General features: G+C 38.1%; 1 protein-coding gene across 2 annotated transcripts in view; it reads right to left on the reverse strand.

Moving 5' to 3' along the window:
• LMBRD1 (LMBR1 domain containing 1) overlaps positions 1-15,545 on the reverse strand; it is a 116,542-nt gene that overhangs the window by 19,627 nt on the left and 81,370 nt on the right. For both annotated transcript variants that reach the window (XM_030859194.3, XM_060283770.2), the window contains exons 10-14: positions 13,300-13,364; positions 12,841-12,943; positions 11,968-12,072; positions 10,170-10,319; positions 8,732-8,810 (exon numbers count right to left, since the gene is read on the reverse strand). In XM_030859194.3, coding sequence (XP_030715054.1) covers positions 8,732-8,810; positions 10,170-10,319; positions 11,968-12,072; positions 12,841-12,943; positions 13,300-13,364 — 502 coding nt within the window. The remainder of the gene's footprint in view (positions 1-8,731; positions 8,811-10,169; positions 10,320-11,967; positions 12,073-12,840; positions 12,944-13,299; positions 13,365-15,545) is intronic.

The following is a 15,545-nucleotide window of genomic DNA, read 5'->3' on the forward strand; positions in this document are numbered from 1 at the left end:
ACCCTTTTGTTTTTAAAATTAAAGGGCAGATGATGCAAACAAAACACAAAAATGTGAAATGTAGGAAAAAAAGAGACTTGGAATCCAGACACTTGCAGTATAGTCCCAAGTCTCATACTATCAACTTTTAACTTATCTCTTAGGGCCTTAGTATCTGTATCTGCAAAAAAGGGGTATTAAACCAGTTAGATGGATGGCCTCACTGAAGTCCCCTTTTTTTGCTTTAACATTCTAGTTTATATTTTAAAAATTGTTTACAACTTAAGTGTCTCTTTGTAGCCTGTATTTCCATTTCTATACTTGTTATACAGAAAATGAGGGGGAAAAGATTCTCTATCTCTAACTGACATAATATCTTAGATAAAAGTTTGCAGAAGGATAGGTACTTGAGGTTCTGAGAAAACAAGTCAACCTGCTTTTATCACTGACAAAAGCAAAACAGCTTGGTAAACACGTTTTATTTATAGAGAATGTATTTTGAGCCACTCCTTGATAATGGGCTTGTTTACTCCAGAACTTAGTGTTCAACTACTTTCTAAAGTAAGATATCAATGCACATTTTACTTTATTAATTTTCCTCTAACATTATCTTTAGTTATTCAAAATAATTCTTACTTTTCCCTCTGTACTTAATATATATAATTTTAACCCTGCTTTAGCTCTTTAAGTTCAAGTCAGTTTTTTGTAATTCACGTAGTTTAAAGTTTAACACATCAGTTTCTATTTTAGCATCATCAGCTAACTTGAGTCATCTTAACCATTTGTCCTAGTAAAATTATATCCTAAAGCTAAAATCTAAAGCCATAGATCGTTCGATGATTTTTTAAGGCTGGCTATATATATTAACAAATATACTTAACCAGAATAATCCACAAAAATCCAGTTTGATTTATACAGATCATCGCATTTCCAGTGGCTTTAATGTCCAAATAAGACAACACAAGTTTACTCCAAGGAAAGATAAAGTAATTAAATAGGATGACAGAAATAAGACTTTGGGTTCATAGATTTTTTAAAATGATCATTTGGAAATATATTTTCTTGCTTCATCCCTCACTGTACTCCCCAAATATTCAACGCTTCTGCCACAATTTATTTTTTCTGTAAGATGCCAAGTAGATTTGATTTTATGCCTTGTTAATGCAGGTTCCTTCTCTGCTTGGAATAGCCTCCAGTTTTTTTTGTTTGTTTGTTCATTTGGATTTAACTTATGCTTTGGGGCCCAGTTCAAAAGTTACACTGCAGAGAAAACCATTAGCCCCTTTTGCCTTCCCATAGCATTTTGTCTGTAACTTCATTATAGCTTGCCATTTACTTTTCTATTACAATTATTCATTTTCATATCCAAATCCATTAGGCTGTTTGCTTTCCAAAGGCAGGAACTGTGGTATATGTGTCTCCTCTGATGCTTTCTCTCCTTCCCAGAATCTACCCCAGTACTCTATTCTGTTTGCCCACAAAGGGAAACTGATCATCCATCTTCCTCTTTGGGCTCAAATATTTCTGTATATTTATGTTACTCTTCATAATTCTGTGTCTGTTTTAACTATTTTATTCACACTAACATATACGTTGTCTGTGTATTAATGCTTATTAGATTAAGCAGCGATTAAAGAACGTGAAACTAAGAATGTAAATAAAAGTCCTTTTGTCATATTAGCATATAAAATTTAAAACTTGATTTCTAATTTGCTCAGCTGACTCATTTTGAACTTATAAACAATGCATTACCTGTAAGAGTAAATTAAGTAATACTGTTGTTTTAAGGTAACTTTGTGAACATAGTATGATAGGCATTCTTTATAAATCTGTTAAATCACCCTATGCTTTAGGGGATCATTTTAAACACAAAAAACCTTAACTATTTTAGATGACTCTCAAACATTGTAACATTTAATAAATGCCAGACCACCTCATGTATGAATGCAATATTACTTAAGAAAAACAAGTCTATGAAATGCACTTAATAATGGTAAGAGGTCAATATATGTATTTTTAGAAATCACTGCTTTAACATCTTTCTAGGGAGATTACCTTTCCTCAAAAATAATTTTAAGTATAACACTCTAAATTATAATTTTTGTTTCATAATCTAAAAATCATTCTCCAAAATTCTGTCACTTGCAAAAGGTACATAACGAAGGTGACATCAAGTACCTTATGGGGTATTTATATTACAGTATTATCTACTCTAGTCAAAGTGCCCACTAAAATGTCACAAGTAATAGTGTTGCGTTTCTCCTCTTCATGCTGACGTTTCCTAGTGTGTAGTAACTGGACTCTGTCACCACACTTAACACCCCATGCCCACCCGTATGCGTCAAATCTCACGTTCTAACCTGCTCCTTCATCTTTCTCCATCATTTCAAAAAATTTTTAACATTTAAAACTCAACAATTTTCATCTCCTTATATATGAATTAGAAGGATTAGTATTTTCTTTATGAGCAGCAGTCCCCAAAGCCATCTTAATTTTGAATCTGGCGGAGCAGAGTTCTCTTAGAGTCCCTCATCATTTTTATTTAAAGTATTCTCTTAAAAAAATCTACCCTGCCACCCCTAATTCAATGGTCATATTTCTACCATCCTCTTCCAAGTATGCACAGGCAAATTTGACATTCAGAGATTAGCTGGAGAACCAAAAAAATACTGGGAAAAATAAAGCCATAAACCTAAAGGGTATGTTTTTGTACTGCAAAGCAACATTTCAAAGAATAAGTCAACTAAAATGTTTTACAAAAATATTCGGCAGTTCAAAGGAGGTCATTTTAACCAGTGGTCCCCAACCTTTTTGGCACCAAGGACCGGTTTCGTGGAAGACAATTTTTCCATGGACTAGTGGGGGAGAGGGGATGGTTTGGGGATGATTCAAGCGCATTACCTTTGTTGTGCACTTTGTTTCTATTATTATTACATTGTAATATATAATGAAATAATTATACAACACACCATAATGCAGAATCCGTGGGAGCCCTGAGCTTGTTTTCCTGCAACTAGATGGTCCCATCTGGGGCTGATGGGAGACAGTGACCCCCGACATGTGTAGCTAGGTCCAGTCTACTCTGTGATCTCGTTTTGGTTGCTGTCACTGCAGAAAACCCTGCTTCACAAAGATGGGATGTTGGAAATGGAGGCAGGCTTCTCAGTGCTTTTGTGGTGATCTCAGGATATTGCGCCCTGGCTTTAATCCAGAACGTATGGAGATTTGAAGTTGTCTCAAACACACTTTTGAGGGCACCGTCCTTTGCGATCTCAAGCAGTTGATCCTCTTCCAGTACAAAGTCAGTTCACCTGGCTTATTCACAAATGGGTGGTCGTGGATCCATTCCTTCCCAGTTCAGGGGTCTTTTGTGGTTGAGAAGTAATGCTCAAACTCTTCTGAAAGCTGAGTTAGGTGATCATGCACCAGCTGGGAGAAAGAAGGCCCTGGCTCAGTCTTTCAAAATCTCTGCTAATGTTTGAAACATGTCAGAAATCCCAGTGTTCGCTCGTCGCCCCCATAATTCCAGTTTGGCTTTGAATGCAGCCACTCTATCTGCCGACTTGGACACAGTTGTTATTCTCCCCTGAAGTGACATACTGAGTTCGTTGAGCAGGTTGAATATGTCACACAAGTAAGCAAGTTTTGCGACCCATTCTGTGTCACTGAAATGTGCTGCCACTGGTGACTGTTCTTCTAAAAGAAATCTCTGGAGAGGCTCTCGTAACTTATGAACTCTGGCCAGTGATCTCCCTTTGGAAAGCCATCTCACTTCTGTGTATAAGAGAAGACGTATGTGCTCTGGGTCCGTCTCTTCACAGAGCTGCACAAACAGATGTGAGTTAAGGGCATGTACTTTAATGTGGTTGATAATTTTAATCACATCCTGCAAAACGTTAAGTTCAGGTGACATTTTTCAGCTAGCCAGCACTTCTCTATGGATGACACAGTGTGTGGACTCACATTCAGAAGCGACCTCTTTGACCCGAGTAGCGAAACCAGAAAGCCATCCAGTCATGGCAGCCGCTGTCTGTGCATATACCGATACAAAATGACCAATTCAGTTTTCCTGATATGTAATCATTCAAAGACTTGAAGAGCTCTGCAGCTGTGGTGTTGGTTGGTAACAAAAGTGCACATAACATATTCTCATGCACACTCTACTGAAAAATTATCACACAAAAACAAGCATTGTTGCCTTGTTGTCAACAGCAGTAGACTCGTCAACCTGGACTGCGTACCACGGTGACTCATTAATCCTAACAATTGCGCCTCAATAGCCTCTGCTATTTCATCAATTCGTCTAGTTATGGTGCTAGCCGAAAGAGGAACATGTGCCACCTTTTGAACTGCAGCTTCTCCTAAAAGTTCATGACAAATGGCCTTAGCAGCTGGCAGGATCGACTCTTCACCCAATATAAAGGGCTTCTTAGCTTTAGCAATGCGGTTAGCCACTAAGAAGGATGCTCTCAGTGCAGACACGTTTGATGAAGTGGTGGCCTTCAATAATTGCTTTAATTCATGTTCATGATTCTTCCTTTTGAAAAACTCCAAAGCCTTGTCTTTTAATGCAGGGTGCTTGGTCTCCGTGTGGCAAAGCAGTTTTGAAGGTTTCATGGCTTTGTTGGATAGCCAGTCACCACATATTATACAAAGCGGGCTTGGAGAATATGAATCACCTGTTGCAATGAACCGGTAACTTAAGTAGGACTCTTGGTATTTTCTTTTAAATGCAACTTTCTTTTTGTTGGCAGTCTCAAGGATCTTCTGTCTCATCATTGGGTCTTTCTTTCTCCCTTTTCAAAGAAGCTCCCCAGCGACAAAGAAGCTGCCCAGTGATGTTTGTTTTTTACTCATTTTGCCTAGGGTTATCTTGTGGGCTTACCAAAAACTGTGAATGAGACAAGGACACAGTGCAGGAAAGAGGCATGGATGGAAGTGGTAAATAAAATAATGGGCAGGCCAGGCACAGACTAAAATAAGTGTTGGATTCCAACTTAAAGCCTGCCACCAGATGCAGCTTAATTGTCACTTGCCACTCACAGATCGGGTTTTGATATGAGTCTGCAAGCAGTTGATTTATTAGGGTCTCTGTGCAGTCAAACCTCTCTGCTCATGATAATCTGTATTTGCAGCCGCTCCCCAGTGCTAGCATCAGCGCCTCAGCTCCACCTCAGATCATCAGGCATTAGATTCTCACAAGGAGCGTGCGACCTAGATCGCTCGAATGTGCAGTTCACAGTAGGGTTCGTGCTCCTATGAGAATCTAATGCCACCGTTGATCTGACAGGAGGCGGAGCTCAGGCGGTAATGCAAGCCATGGGGAGCGGCTGCAAATACAGACGAAGCTTCGCTCTGCTTGCCTGCCGCTCACCTCCTGCTGTGTGCCTGGTTACTAACAGGCCACAAACCGATACCAGTCCGTGGCCTGGGGGCTAGGGACCGCTGATTTAAGCCACTATAAATTAGATTAGACTGATAAACAAAAATACTGAATGTGATTCATAAAAGAGTTATGGCCAAGGGTATGATTTAACTAAACTTACTGATCTATAACATAAAAATTCACTCAGTTCAGCAATATAAGGGCATTTTAAACACCTTTACCAGTGCAACTTAATTTTGAAATTTTGATGTTTTTCTGCTAAGGTTTCAATACTACTATAAGAATTTAAGAAACAGAACCTATTTTAGATCTTCAAGATCAGCGCCCTCTTAAAAAAAAATTAAAATCAACTCAACAGTAATTTTTCATTCTACTTTCACTGAGCTAAAAATGACAACCCAAAGCATTTCAACTATCAACCCTAGTGTGACATGTGTATGTACATTTCAAAGTAAAAAACCTGGGACTAAACTCATTACAAAAGTAGAGCTGGAAAATCAAGTCACATTTATTTATAATAGAAACCTATAATAGAATCTAAAGAAAAAATGGTTCTGATGAACCTAGGGGCAGGACAGGAATAAAGATGCAGACATAGAGAATGGACTTGAGGACATGGGGAGGGGGAAGGGTAAGCTGGGACAAAGCGAGAGAGTGGCATGGACATATATACACTATCAAATGTAGAATAGATAGCTAGTGGGAAGCAGCCGCACAGCACGGGGAGATCAGCTCAGTGCTTTGTGACCGCCTAGAGGGGTGGGATAGGGAGGGTGGGAGGGAGACACCAGAGGGAGGAGATAGATATGGGGATGTATGTATATGTACAGCTGATTCACTTTGTTGTAGAGCGGAAACTAACAAACAATTGTAAAGCAATTATACTCCAATAAAGATGTTAAAAAAAAAAAAAGAAACCTTTTACTATTATTTCTTCTTCATGTCTGTTTCCCCATCTCATCTCTTGATTTCTTCTTTTCTCCCAGCTTTAGTCACTTCCCTTCTTTCCCTTACACCCTGGACTCTGCGGTAGGTCTCATTCTCTCGCTCTTAGCTTGTCCTTGGCTTGCCATTCGACTTCAGTCCTTCAACCCACCTTCCCCGACAGCCTAGGCAATGATGGAGAATGGTACCAGCTCTACAGATTTGTTCAGCAAAAATACAGATAGATAATGCCACCTCTGCTCCTTGACGTATTTATCTATCACTAACTTATCTTCAGTCAGATCCTTCTTCTGTTCACCGATCAAAACTTTTGCCACTTTCTTAGGTTCTGTGCCCAATGGCCCACACAATTCTCAGCAGATGACTGAACTTAAACTTCACAGCAAAATGAGACAATCATACAGAACTTCCTGTTCACCCTAAGAAATTACTATCTGAGTCCATATTGTTGCTTCCTTCCTTGCTCTAGAGAAAGAGGCATCCCTCCTTCTAGCTAAAGCATTCAGTCTTTGATGTTCTAAATACCATCTCCTCCAGAACTGGATGGTACTGGCCCATCATTTAACCTTTGTGATATTTTTCTTCAACTTTTCCTGCTCCATTAATTCCATTCCATCTTCCCTGAAGTCTCTCCTCATTTAAAAAGAAAAAAACAAAGATTCCCCCCGACCCTGCACGCCTGCTCTAGTTTCCATCCAATCCCTCTCAATCTCCACAAACAATTTCTGTGAAGAATATAAACTCAGTCACGGCTTCATATCGCTTTTTAGTCACTGCACTTAGCTTTCGCCTCCACCGCCTCTGTGCAGTCCCCTTCCCCACACCTGCTTCACCCGCCTGCCCCTGGGTAGCCGTCCTCCTCCGAGCCCTGGTCTCCACGCTCCTCTCTCTCCACCTTCTGAGTTCATTATGCAAATATCCAAGTGCCCACGAAATCTCCGCCTCAAGGTCTGTGAGACATCTCAAGTCAACTAAGCACTTCTTACATTTCTTCTCTCATCTTAGTATCCATTTTTAACTCAGCTTGCTGATACCAGAATTTACCCCATTACTCAGTAACTGGAGGGCCATTCTAGAATATTCTGTTGCCTTGCCACTGCTTCAGACCCAAGCAAGCAGAAATCCTCTTGCTTCTCTCTTCATCTCACACCCTCCAGACCACTGTTTACTCCAGGCTCTCACCATCTCTGCTGCATGACTGCACACAGCCCCTGCCGGCAGCCTCTCCCAGCCGATTTCTACGCTCAGCTCTCAACTTCTCCAACCCGTTCTCTCTGTTATAATAAAGTTACTGAAAACAAAGCAGACCACAGTTTCAACTTCCTTGCTTAGAACTCTTCCAAGGCCTTCCGGGGCTTGACTCCTAACTCTGCAATCCCACTTTCTCCCTCCCTCTAACCCACACCCCTCCAGAATTAAAACAACAAAACAGTAACAGTGCTTTACATTCGCTGGAACACAGAACTTTACAGTTTAAGCGAATTACGTTTGAGCACTTTGTTCCTCTGCCTAGAACAGCCTCCCCTTGATGCACATACCAGGTAAATCCTTCATTCACCTTGAGAGGCAGCTCTGCCCTCCCTTTTCTGAAGCCCTGCTTTCTGAGGACCACCACCGCACAGTGATCTCCACGTAGAGCTCTGTACTTCTTCCACTGGGCTACCCTGGACTCTGTACCTATTCCTGTTACTCTACCACATTCCAGAGTTGACCCTGGTAAAAAACTCCAAATTTATCTTTTCCATAACGGTACCCCTGAATGATTTATCAAGAAATATACTATATTTGACATATTATTTTACCCTGAAATAAAAGCATACTATAATATTCAAAGGGAAAAAAAACCTCATCTTAGCACACAGAAAACAGAAAAAAAAAGATTGTCTCAAAATTCACAGAGGTTAAGAGCAGAGGATCTCAGAGCTTTTGTCAGAATACACACAAAGTACTTAGCACAGTGTCTGAAACACAATTACATGTTCTTAATAGTTAATCGCTGTCATCATTAACATTATTATCATTAACTAAAGTAACTAGAGTTGGATGGACCAAAAGTTGTTCTAGGTCATAGGTACTTTAGGTCTCAGTCCTAAAAATTGCAGATACCACCAAAACTCTCCTGAAATTTTTAAGAACAATGAAAAAAGACATTTAGAATGTTTCTCATTATACTAGTACACGTGATAAATAATAACTACGTTTTGTTCTTCAAAAGTAAACACTTTGTAATGATACTTTCCCTAATGGAAATCAGTAAATTACCAAGATATTCTACTGAAGACACCAAGGTCTTCTTGCTAGAATTTCCTTTGTCACCACATATTAAAACAAATGCATCAAATGATTAAGACACCAAAATGCAAGACACATCTTTTCTTACAGAGCTATAAATTCTAAGATGGGTGATAAAAGCTACTTTACCTTCAGGGGCATCTGCATCACATCTCTTTGGCACAGAAAGGGTTGAATTGCCTTTATGGGCATCATAAGTTATATTGCTCTGAAAGATGAAAATATAGTTAAAATATAAATAGTATATTAATATATTTCGATTAAAAAGTAATCACTTTATGAACTTTATACTGTTTTCTATTAAACTACATCTAGCTAATATTCTAAAAGGTAAATTACATAAAATTGCAACTAGAAGAAAAAGATTTAGGGTAAATTTAACATTAGGGCTTTCCTATAACAATCATTAGGCCCTGTGTTGAACAACAGAGCTTCTGCCCAGAGAAACGGCCTCCTTATTTTTCCACTGTGGAACAAGAAAAGAATATCATTCATCCATGCAAAAGCATGACGTTATTTCATTCATTCATAGAAGAATGTGTTATAAGCATGACCTAGTGAACGAGGTGCAGGAGATAAGGCAAGAAGAGAATAAAAGGTATAAGAAATGAAAAAAGTGACTAAGGTGACCTTCTAGCATTGTTTCCCAAACTTGTGTCATTCGTTACCTCCATTATGATCGTGCCTTATCTTTGATCCAATGGCATTGTTACTTAATATTTTTCAATGAACTAACTTTTCAATCCTTAGCAATATTATGCATGGTATTAAAGGTCTGACGTGCTTACTGGATCTTGTTTGTTTGTTCCTAATTACATATTAGAGTAAAGAAAGAATGGAGGAAGAAGTACAGGATAAAGGAGTGACCCGGGGAGACTGGATTAATAATGAAAAACTCCATTAAAGTAAGGCTTGAACTGGGCCCTGAAACATGGATTTGATTTGACTTGTTAGAAGGTAGAGCAAGAGATATTTTAGGAAAAGGAAACTAAACAAAGGCTGAATTAGATATGGTCAAAATATGTCAAGCTGTCAAAATATTCAAACTAGCTCTCCAGGTACAACTAGGAATCACAGCTGGCTTTTGAAAGATCAACACCAAGGAATCACTGTAACAGGTAAGAGGATCCCTGTCATGTTAAGAGAAAGCATAGTTACGTACAAATAAAATAAAGTCTCTCCTCTGGGATTCATGGTACCAATGAGCAGACATAACTTTCCGCACACCAAAACTTTTTGGGGAGCCATATTAATAAACTTACTTAAAATATTATTTTAGAGTAAATATTATGAGTTTTAGCAAAGTGCTGAGACACAGCTCAGTAGCTTGGCACCATGGGATCCATTTAAGGAACTACTGTAACGAAATTCAGTGTTATTTTTAAAAAGAACTTGTTTGAAACAAATATAAACATGCTGAAAAATGGAATGAAAAACTAGTTTTAGCAATATTAAGTTTAATCTGATGAGCTAATATTTTGTGTTAGCTTTCACAAATGAGAATTTGATTTCAGATTTCACTATGTTTGAAATATCAAAATACTGACTTTTTAAAGTTTGCACTTACCTCTATCAGGTAGTTTTGGCTTCCGTACATAACATACTGGGGGGCGAGGCTGTAAATCATGTAGCTAGTGTGAAGCACAATAAGCAGAAGTATCATGCAGAGAAATAAGAGCGCCTGGGGCCTGGTTCTCCCCCTTCTGATTTTATACAACTGGAACGAAAGAACACAGGGATGATATTCCAGCAACACGTTTCATGTGAAGGGACTGAGTCCCACTCCTTTGTTAGGGGGTAACGAACACAGTTCAATCCACCGTTTCTTTTTCCCAAAATAAATGCTAAGAATTCTTAATCTTTCCAGATAATTATAAGAATAACAAAGAATAACAACGCTTTCCCTGAAAAGCTTTTAGGTTTAGATTCATGTTTATTTTAAAAACTCAAGACCTAGAGAATATATTTGTACTCACACGGTCTGTTTCAGAAAAATCTTCTAAACTTATTATGCAATAGCATCTGTTAGAAGTTCCTAGAGCTAAGAGGAACTGAGAACTACTTCTAGCTAAAGATTAGAGGAGTTTCAACTGTAAGTATTAGTAATATATTTGAGTTTTATATAATATTACTTCCCAAGGATAGACATGCCACATGTTTTAAATACTCATTTCTATGAAATATGATATCCTCATATTATACTCTACTATAAAACTATAATATAGTTTATGGTAATTTATGTTCATCTGACTACAGCTATTTTCACATGTATCCATACAGGAGGGAAACTAAAACATGTGGTGACAGATAGAAGGAGCCTGGTGACGGGCTTCATTTCAACGGCAGAGCACACTTTTATTCTAGCAACTAAAATAGCACCTCCCTGTTTTATTACTAGATTGTAGTACAGTATAGAGTAATAGGACTCCAATATTGGACGGGATATGATCACCTAAAAATGTACGTTTCCCAGCTTCCCTACTCCTAGTAGTGGCTGGTAGTGATAAAACATTAAATGTCAAAAGGAAAGCAGTCTGTTGGGGACTTCTGGGAAAGTCTTGCTTTTTGATATAGGTATCACCACTTCTCCTAGCTACCTTTTCCTTACGGAACACGGACAGAATACATGGGGTTGAAGCAGCCATATCACAATCATGAGGGAGAAGCCAAGAGGAAGCCAGAGATATTAGACTTGATTTTTGAGCTAATGAAGCAATGCTAGATTTTAAAAATGTTCCACAGCAAGAAGTCTTTCATTAGTTCAAGCCACTATTTAACTGAATTTTACCCACAGCTGGAAGTATGATGATGTATCTCGTTTTAAAATTCTTAATTTATATCAAGATGACTCTAAGAGGAAAATGACCCTTTCTCCAAACATACAGTAATCTTTCACTCCCAGTAGTAAGGGCCATCTTTTGAGCTACCATGAGTCCAGTTGTGCTTCAGTGTGTTCCCATGCAGCCGAACACTAAGGAAAATAATAGAACTTCTAGCCCAGGACTTCTCCACCTCGGTACTACTGATGTTTTCGGCTGGATAAGTCTTTGCTGTGGGAGGCTGCCCTGTGCAATGCAAGATGTTTAACTGAATCCCTGTACTCTAACCAACAGATGCCAGTAGCGCCTCCTAGTTATAACAACTGAAAACATCTCCAGACTTTGCCAAATGTATCCGGGAGGGCAAAATCGGCCCTGTAGACGAAGAGCACTTTTATGTTAACATGAAGTGAAAGAGCTAGTATTTCCATTTTTGGCATCAAGATATTTACAACTTCTATATTATAAATCTAAGATAATTTGCAATAATGGAGATTATGCACAAAATGATGAAAAAATCAAAATGATATTGTAACATATACTCACTCTAATCCAAAAGAACCATATGCCAATATTTCGAATCCCCGCCATTGAAGTAAAAATAAAGTACATAATAATAGTTGTTATAAGAATATAATCAAGAGGAAACACCTGAAAAAAGATAAAATTAAACTTAATACACAAACAATAAGGGCTTTAGAAGTCATGTAAAATTAACTGAAAATTCATTGTTCATATTTGGCAATGTTTAAAATATCAACCCTTATCAGGTTACTATGATAATGCAAAAAAAAAAAAAAACACCTCCAAGAAACAATTACCAAACTACCAAACTATTACCAAATTGCTCAGTATCATTATCCTAAGAAAAATCCTATAAAAAATTAAACTAAAAAGTACATTTAGGGCTTCCCTGGTGGCGCACTGGTTGAGAGTCCGCCTGCCGATGCAGGGGACACGGGTTCGTGCCCCGGTCCAGGAAGATCTCACGTGCCGCGGAGCGGCTGGGCCCGTGAGCCATGGCCGCTGAGCCTGCGCGTCCGGAGCCTGTGCTCCGCAACGGGAGAGGCCACAACAGTGAGATGCCCGCGTACCGCAAAAAAAAAAAAAAATTACATTTATATATGGAATAAAAGACTTCGTTAAAAAGTAAAAACGGGAAGTGCTTGGAAAAGTTCACCCCTAAGTCTTATCACGTATCCCCAAATCAAGTTATGTATAACCTGAGAGTTCAGTAATACATCAATACAATAATTTTTAAAGCAACATATCAACATAGAAGTTATATGTAAATAAAAAGCCAAATCAGCAGAGGGCACAAGCATATGCTTCCAAGTACTAGTAGGTTTGTCAACATAATAATTTGACAGAGTGTGACAATGTTTGCTAGAGTATAAAATGGATGATTTTTTTACTTACTGTTTGTAGTAAAGGCAAAAGCATATTCAGTGGATTACTCAGGTTAGCTCCAAAAATTATGAAACCAGAATCTATTCCAGCTGAATGAAGAGCTTTATCCAAACTGTAACAAAAAAATGTATAAAGAGTGAATTTATATATTGCACCACATTTTCAGTTACTTTAGAAAGAACATCATCATAACTTAAGCATGCAGACTCAATGGAGTCAAAGAAAACCACAGATAACAAATTAAACCTCACTTAAATATCTTACAGATATTGTTCAATTGATACAGAATAAAGAAATACTGTCTATTATTGGGGCTTTTTAGTCATTCTTTGAGTTAATGCTATAGAACACTTCAAGTAAAATAGCTACTTAAGATGAACAGGCTACACTAATGGAATTCAGCATGGAAAATGTATAAGATCATAGGATGTGTGTTAGTGCTTTAGAAAATGTGTCTACTGTACTTACTTGGACAGGAAGAGAGAAATTATAAACAGCAATGCAACTAAGATGAAAAATATTCCCCAAATGATCTAAAAGCAAAAATAAAAATAAATCGTTAAAATATACTTCTGAAGTTGATATTAAAAGCACAGAACCATTATGCTCAATGGGTTACTAGCGTATGACAATGATCTAAAAAAAATGACCTAAGATAAATTTTAATTTAATATGTAATCATATAGTATATAATCCTAGGCACACATCATCTAAATTTTCATTATGAGACTATTTGAGAACAAAAACACAAAAGAGACAATGCATTTGAAAGTTTTCATTGGTAAGTGAACAAATGAGACTCTCTGCTAGGTCCAATAAAAGGTTTATATTCAGTTATACTCAAATATAAAAAGTTAACTGAAAACTACATTAAGACTAATATACATACACAAAAACCAAAACCAAGAAACTCATCAGGTTATGTTAACCTGTTGTTAAAACAGAGAACTTGGAACATTTTCTCACAGAAGTAATGAGATACTATATAGCTGACCCTTGGACAATGCAGGGGTTAGAGGCACTGACCCTCTGCCCAGCCAAAAATCTGCACAGAACTTACAGTCGGCCCATTGCGACATCCAGACTCAACCTATGCGGATGGCATGGTGCTGTAATATGTGCTACCTAAAATTATCCATGTGTAAGTGGGCCTGAGCAGGTCACACCGTACCGTTCACGGGTCAGCTGTGTATATCTTATAAACAGATTATACCACAGCCTAGAAAAGTCTATATAACTGATAATATTCTTGAAATAGAGTACTAACAGCACTGAAGAAACTGTCATATAGAACTCTCTCTGTGGAAGGATGTGGTAATAAACATCGTACACTTCCCTGTACTCAAGTACGAACTTTATAGTATGAAAGGATATGTATGAAATATGAAAGGATAGCATATGAACTTTATAGTAGGACCACAGAAAACAAGGAAAACAATGATTGGAACTGGGTCTCTAAGGAATAAAATTTCAGAATAAAAAAAGGGATGAAATCTATGTTTGGCGAGAGCCAAAAGGAAGATTCCTATTAAGTACAGTTAAGTGTTTCAGTTTGTCCTTTGCCTGGAATTGATAGGAATAGATGGGAAACATCATGAATGTTAAGGAGATTTTTCATCTTATTTCACATGATCGTTGAGTATATTTTAGAATTCTGACAGGATAAAAAAAGTAGAATAACAACCCATTATCCTACCCAGCATATAAAGATGAATCTGGAAATAAACTTTAGGACTGTGTTCTAGGGAACTCTTCAGTTCTGAAAGAGTGCCTTTAGAGCTCACTGGAAGAAGCAGCTTGGCAAGAGAGGACCAAAAAGACTATAGGCTTCCTGGTGGCGCAGTGGTTAAGAATCCGCCGGCCAATGCAGGGGACACGGGCTCGAGCCCTGGTCCAGGAAGATCCCACATGCCGCGGAGCAACTAAGCCCGTGCACCACAACTACTGAACCTGTTTTCTAGAGACTGGAAGCCGCAACAAAGAGTAGCCCCTGCTCGCTGCAACTAGAGAAAGCCTGGATGCAGCAACAAAGACCCAATGCAGCCAAAAACAAACAAATAAATAAATAAACTTATTTTAAAAAAAACACAAAAAACGACTATAGGCATCATTTGAAATAAAAACCCCTGCATGTATCCATTTTACATACGGGGTTTCACATGAGCATTCATTTATTTAAAAAAAGTTTCACTGCTAAGTAAGTTTGAAGTGACTCCTTCATAGTAACAGAAGTTTATCAGTAGCAGGTAAAGGAGCGTACACAATCTTTTTCTACTAGGTTTGAGCATGGTACTTGATGCCTAAGTGAACTGGAGACAATATCCTTACACTGAGGAAACATACTACTTCCCAGTAGCCTGTTGATAAGAAATAGCTTGTAGCATGAGGTAGTACAGCTGCCAACTACCAATGAGCAGTAGAGGAACATGACCCAGAGACAGCAGGAGAAATTAACATTCCCCTCCCCTGATCCCCATTTTGGGGGAGGAAAAGAAAAGAAAATCCTTAACCACTTTCCCACTCTGTTGAGATGCATGACCCAGAGTTAGACTATTTAATCACAGCTACTTACAAAACAAAGAAAAAATATTAAAAAGATAAATGGTTTATAAAGACCAAGGAAACTGTATATATTTATATATAAGAACTTAAGTTACTACTTCCAGAATCATGTCAGTGGTGACCACCCTGGGCTGACCTAAATGCTACATATT

The sequence above is a fragment of the Globicephala melas genome, chromosome 14, assembly GCF_963455315.2.
Source record: "Globicephala melas chromosome 14, mGloMel1.2, whole genome shotgun sequence".
Taxonomy (NCBI): Eukaryota; Metazoa; Chordata; class Mammalia; order Artiodactyla; family Delphinidae; genus Globicephala; species Globicephala melas.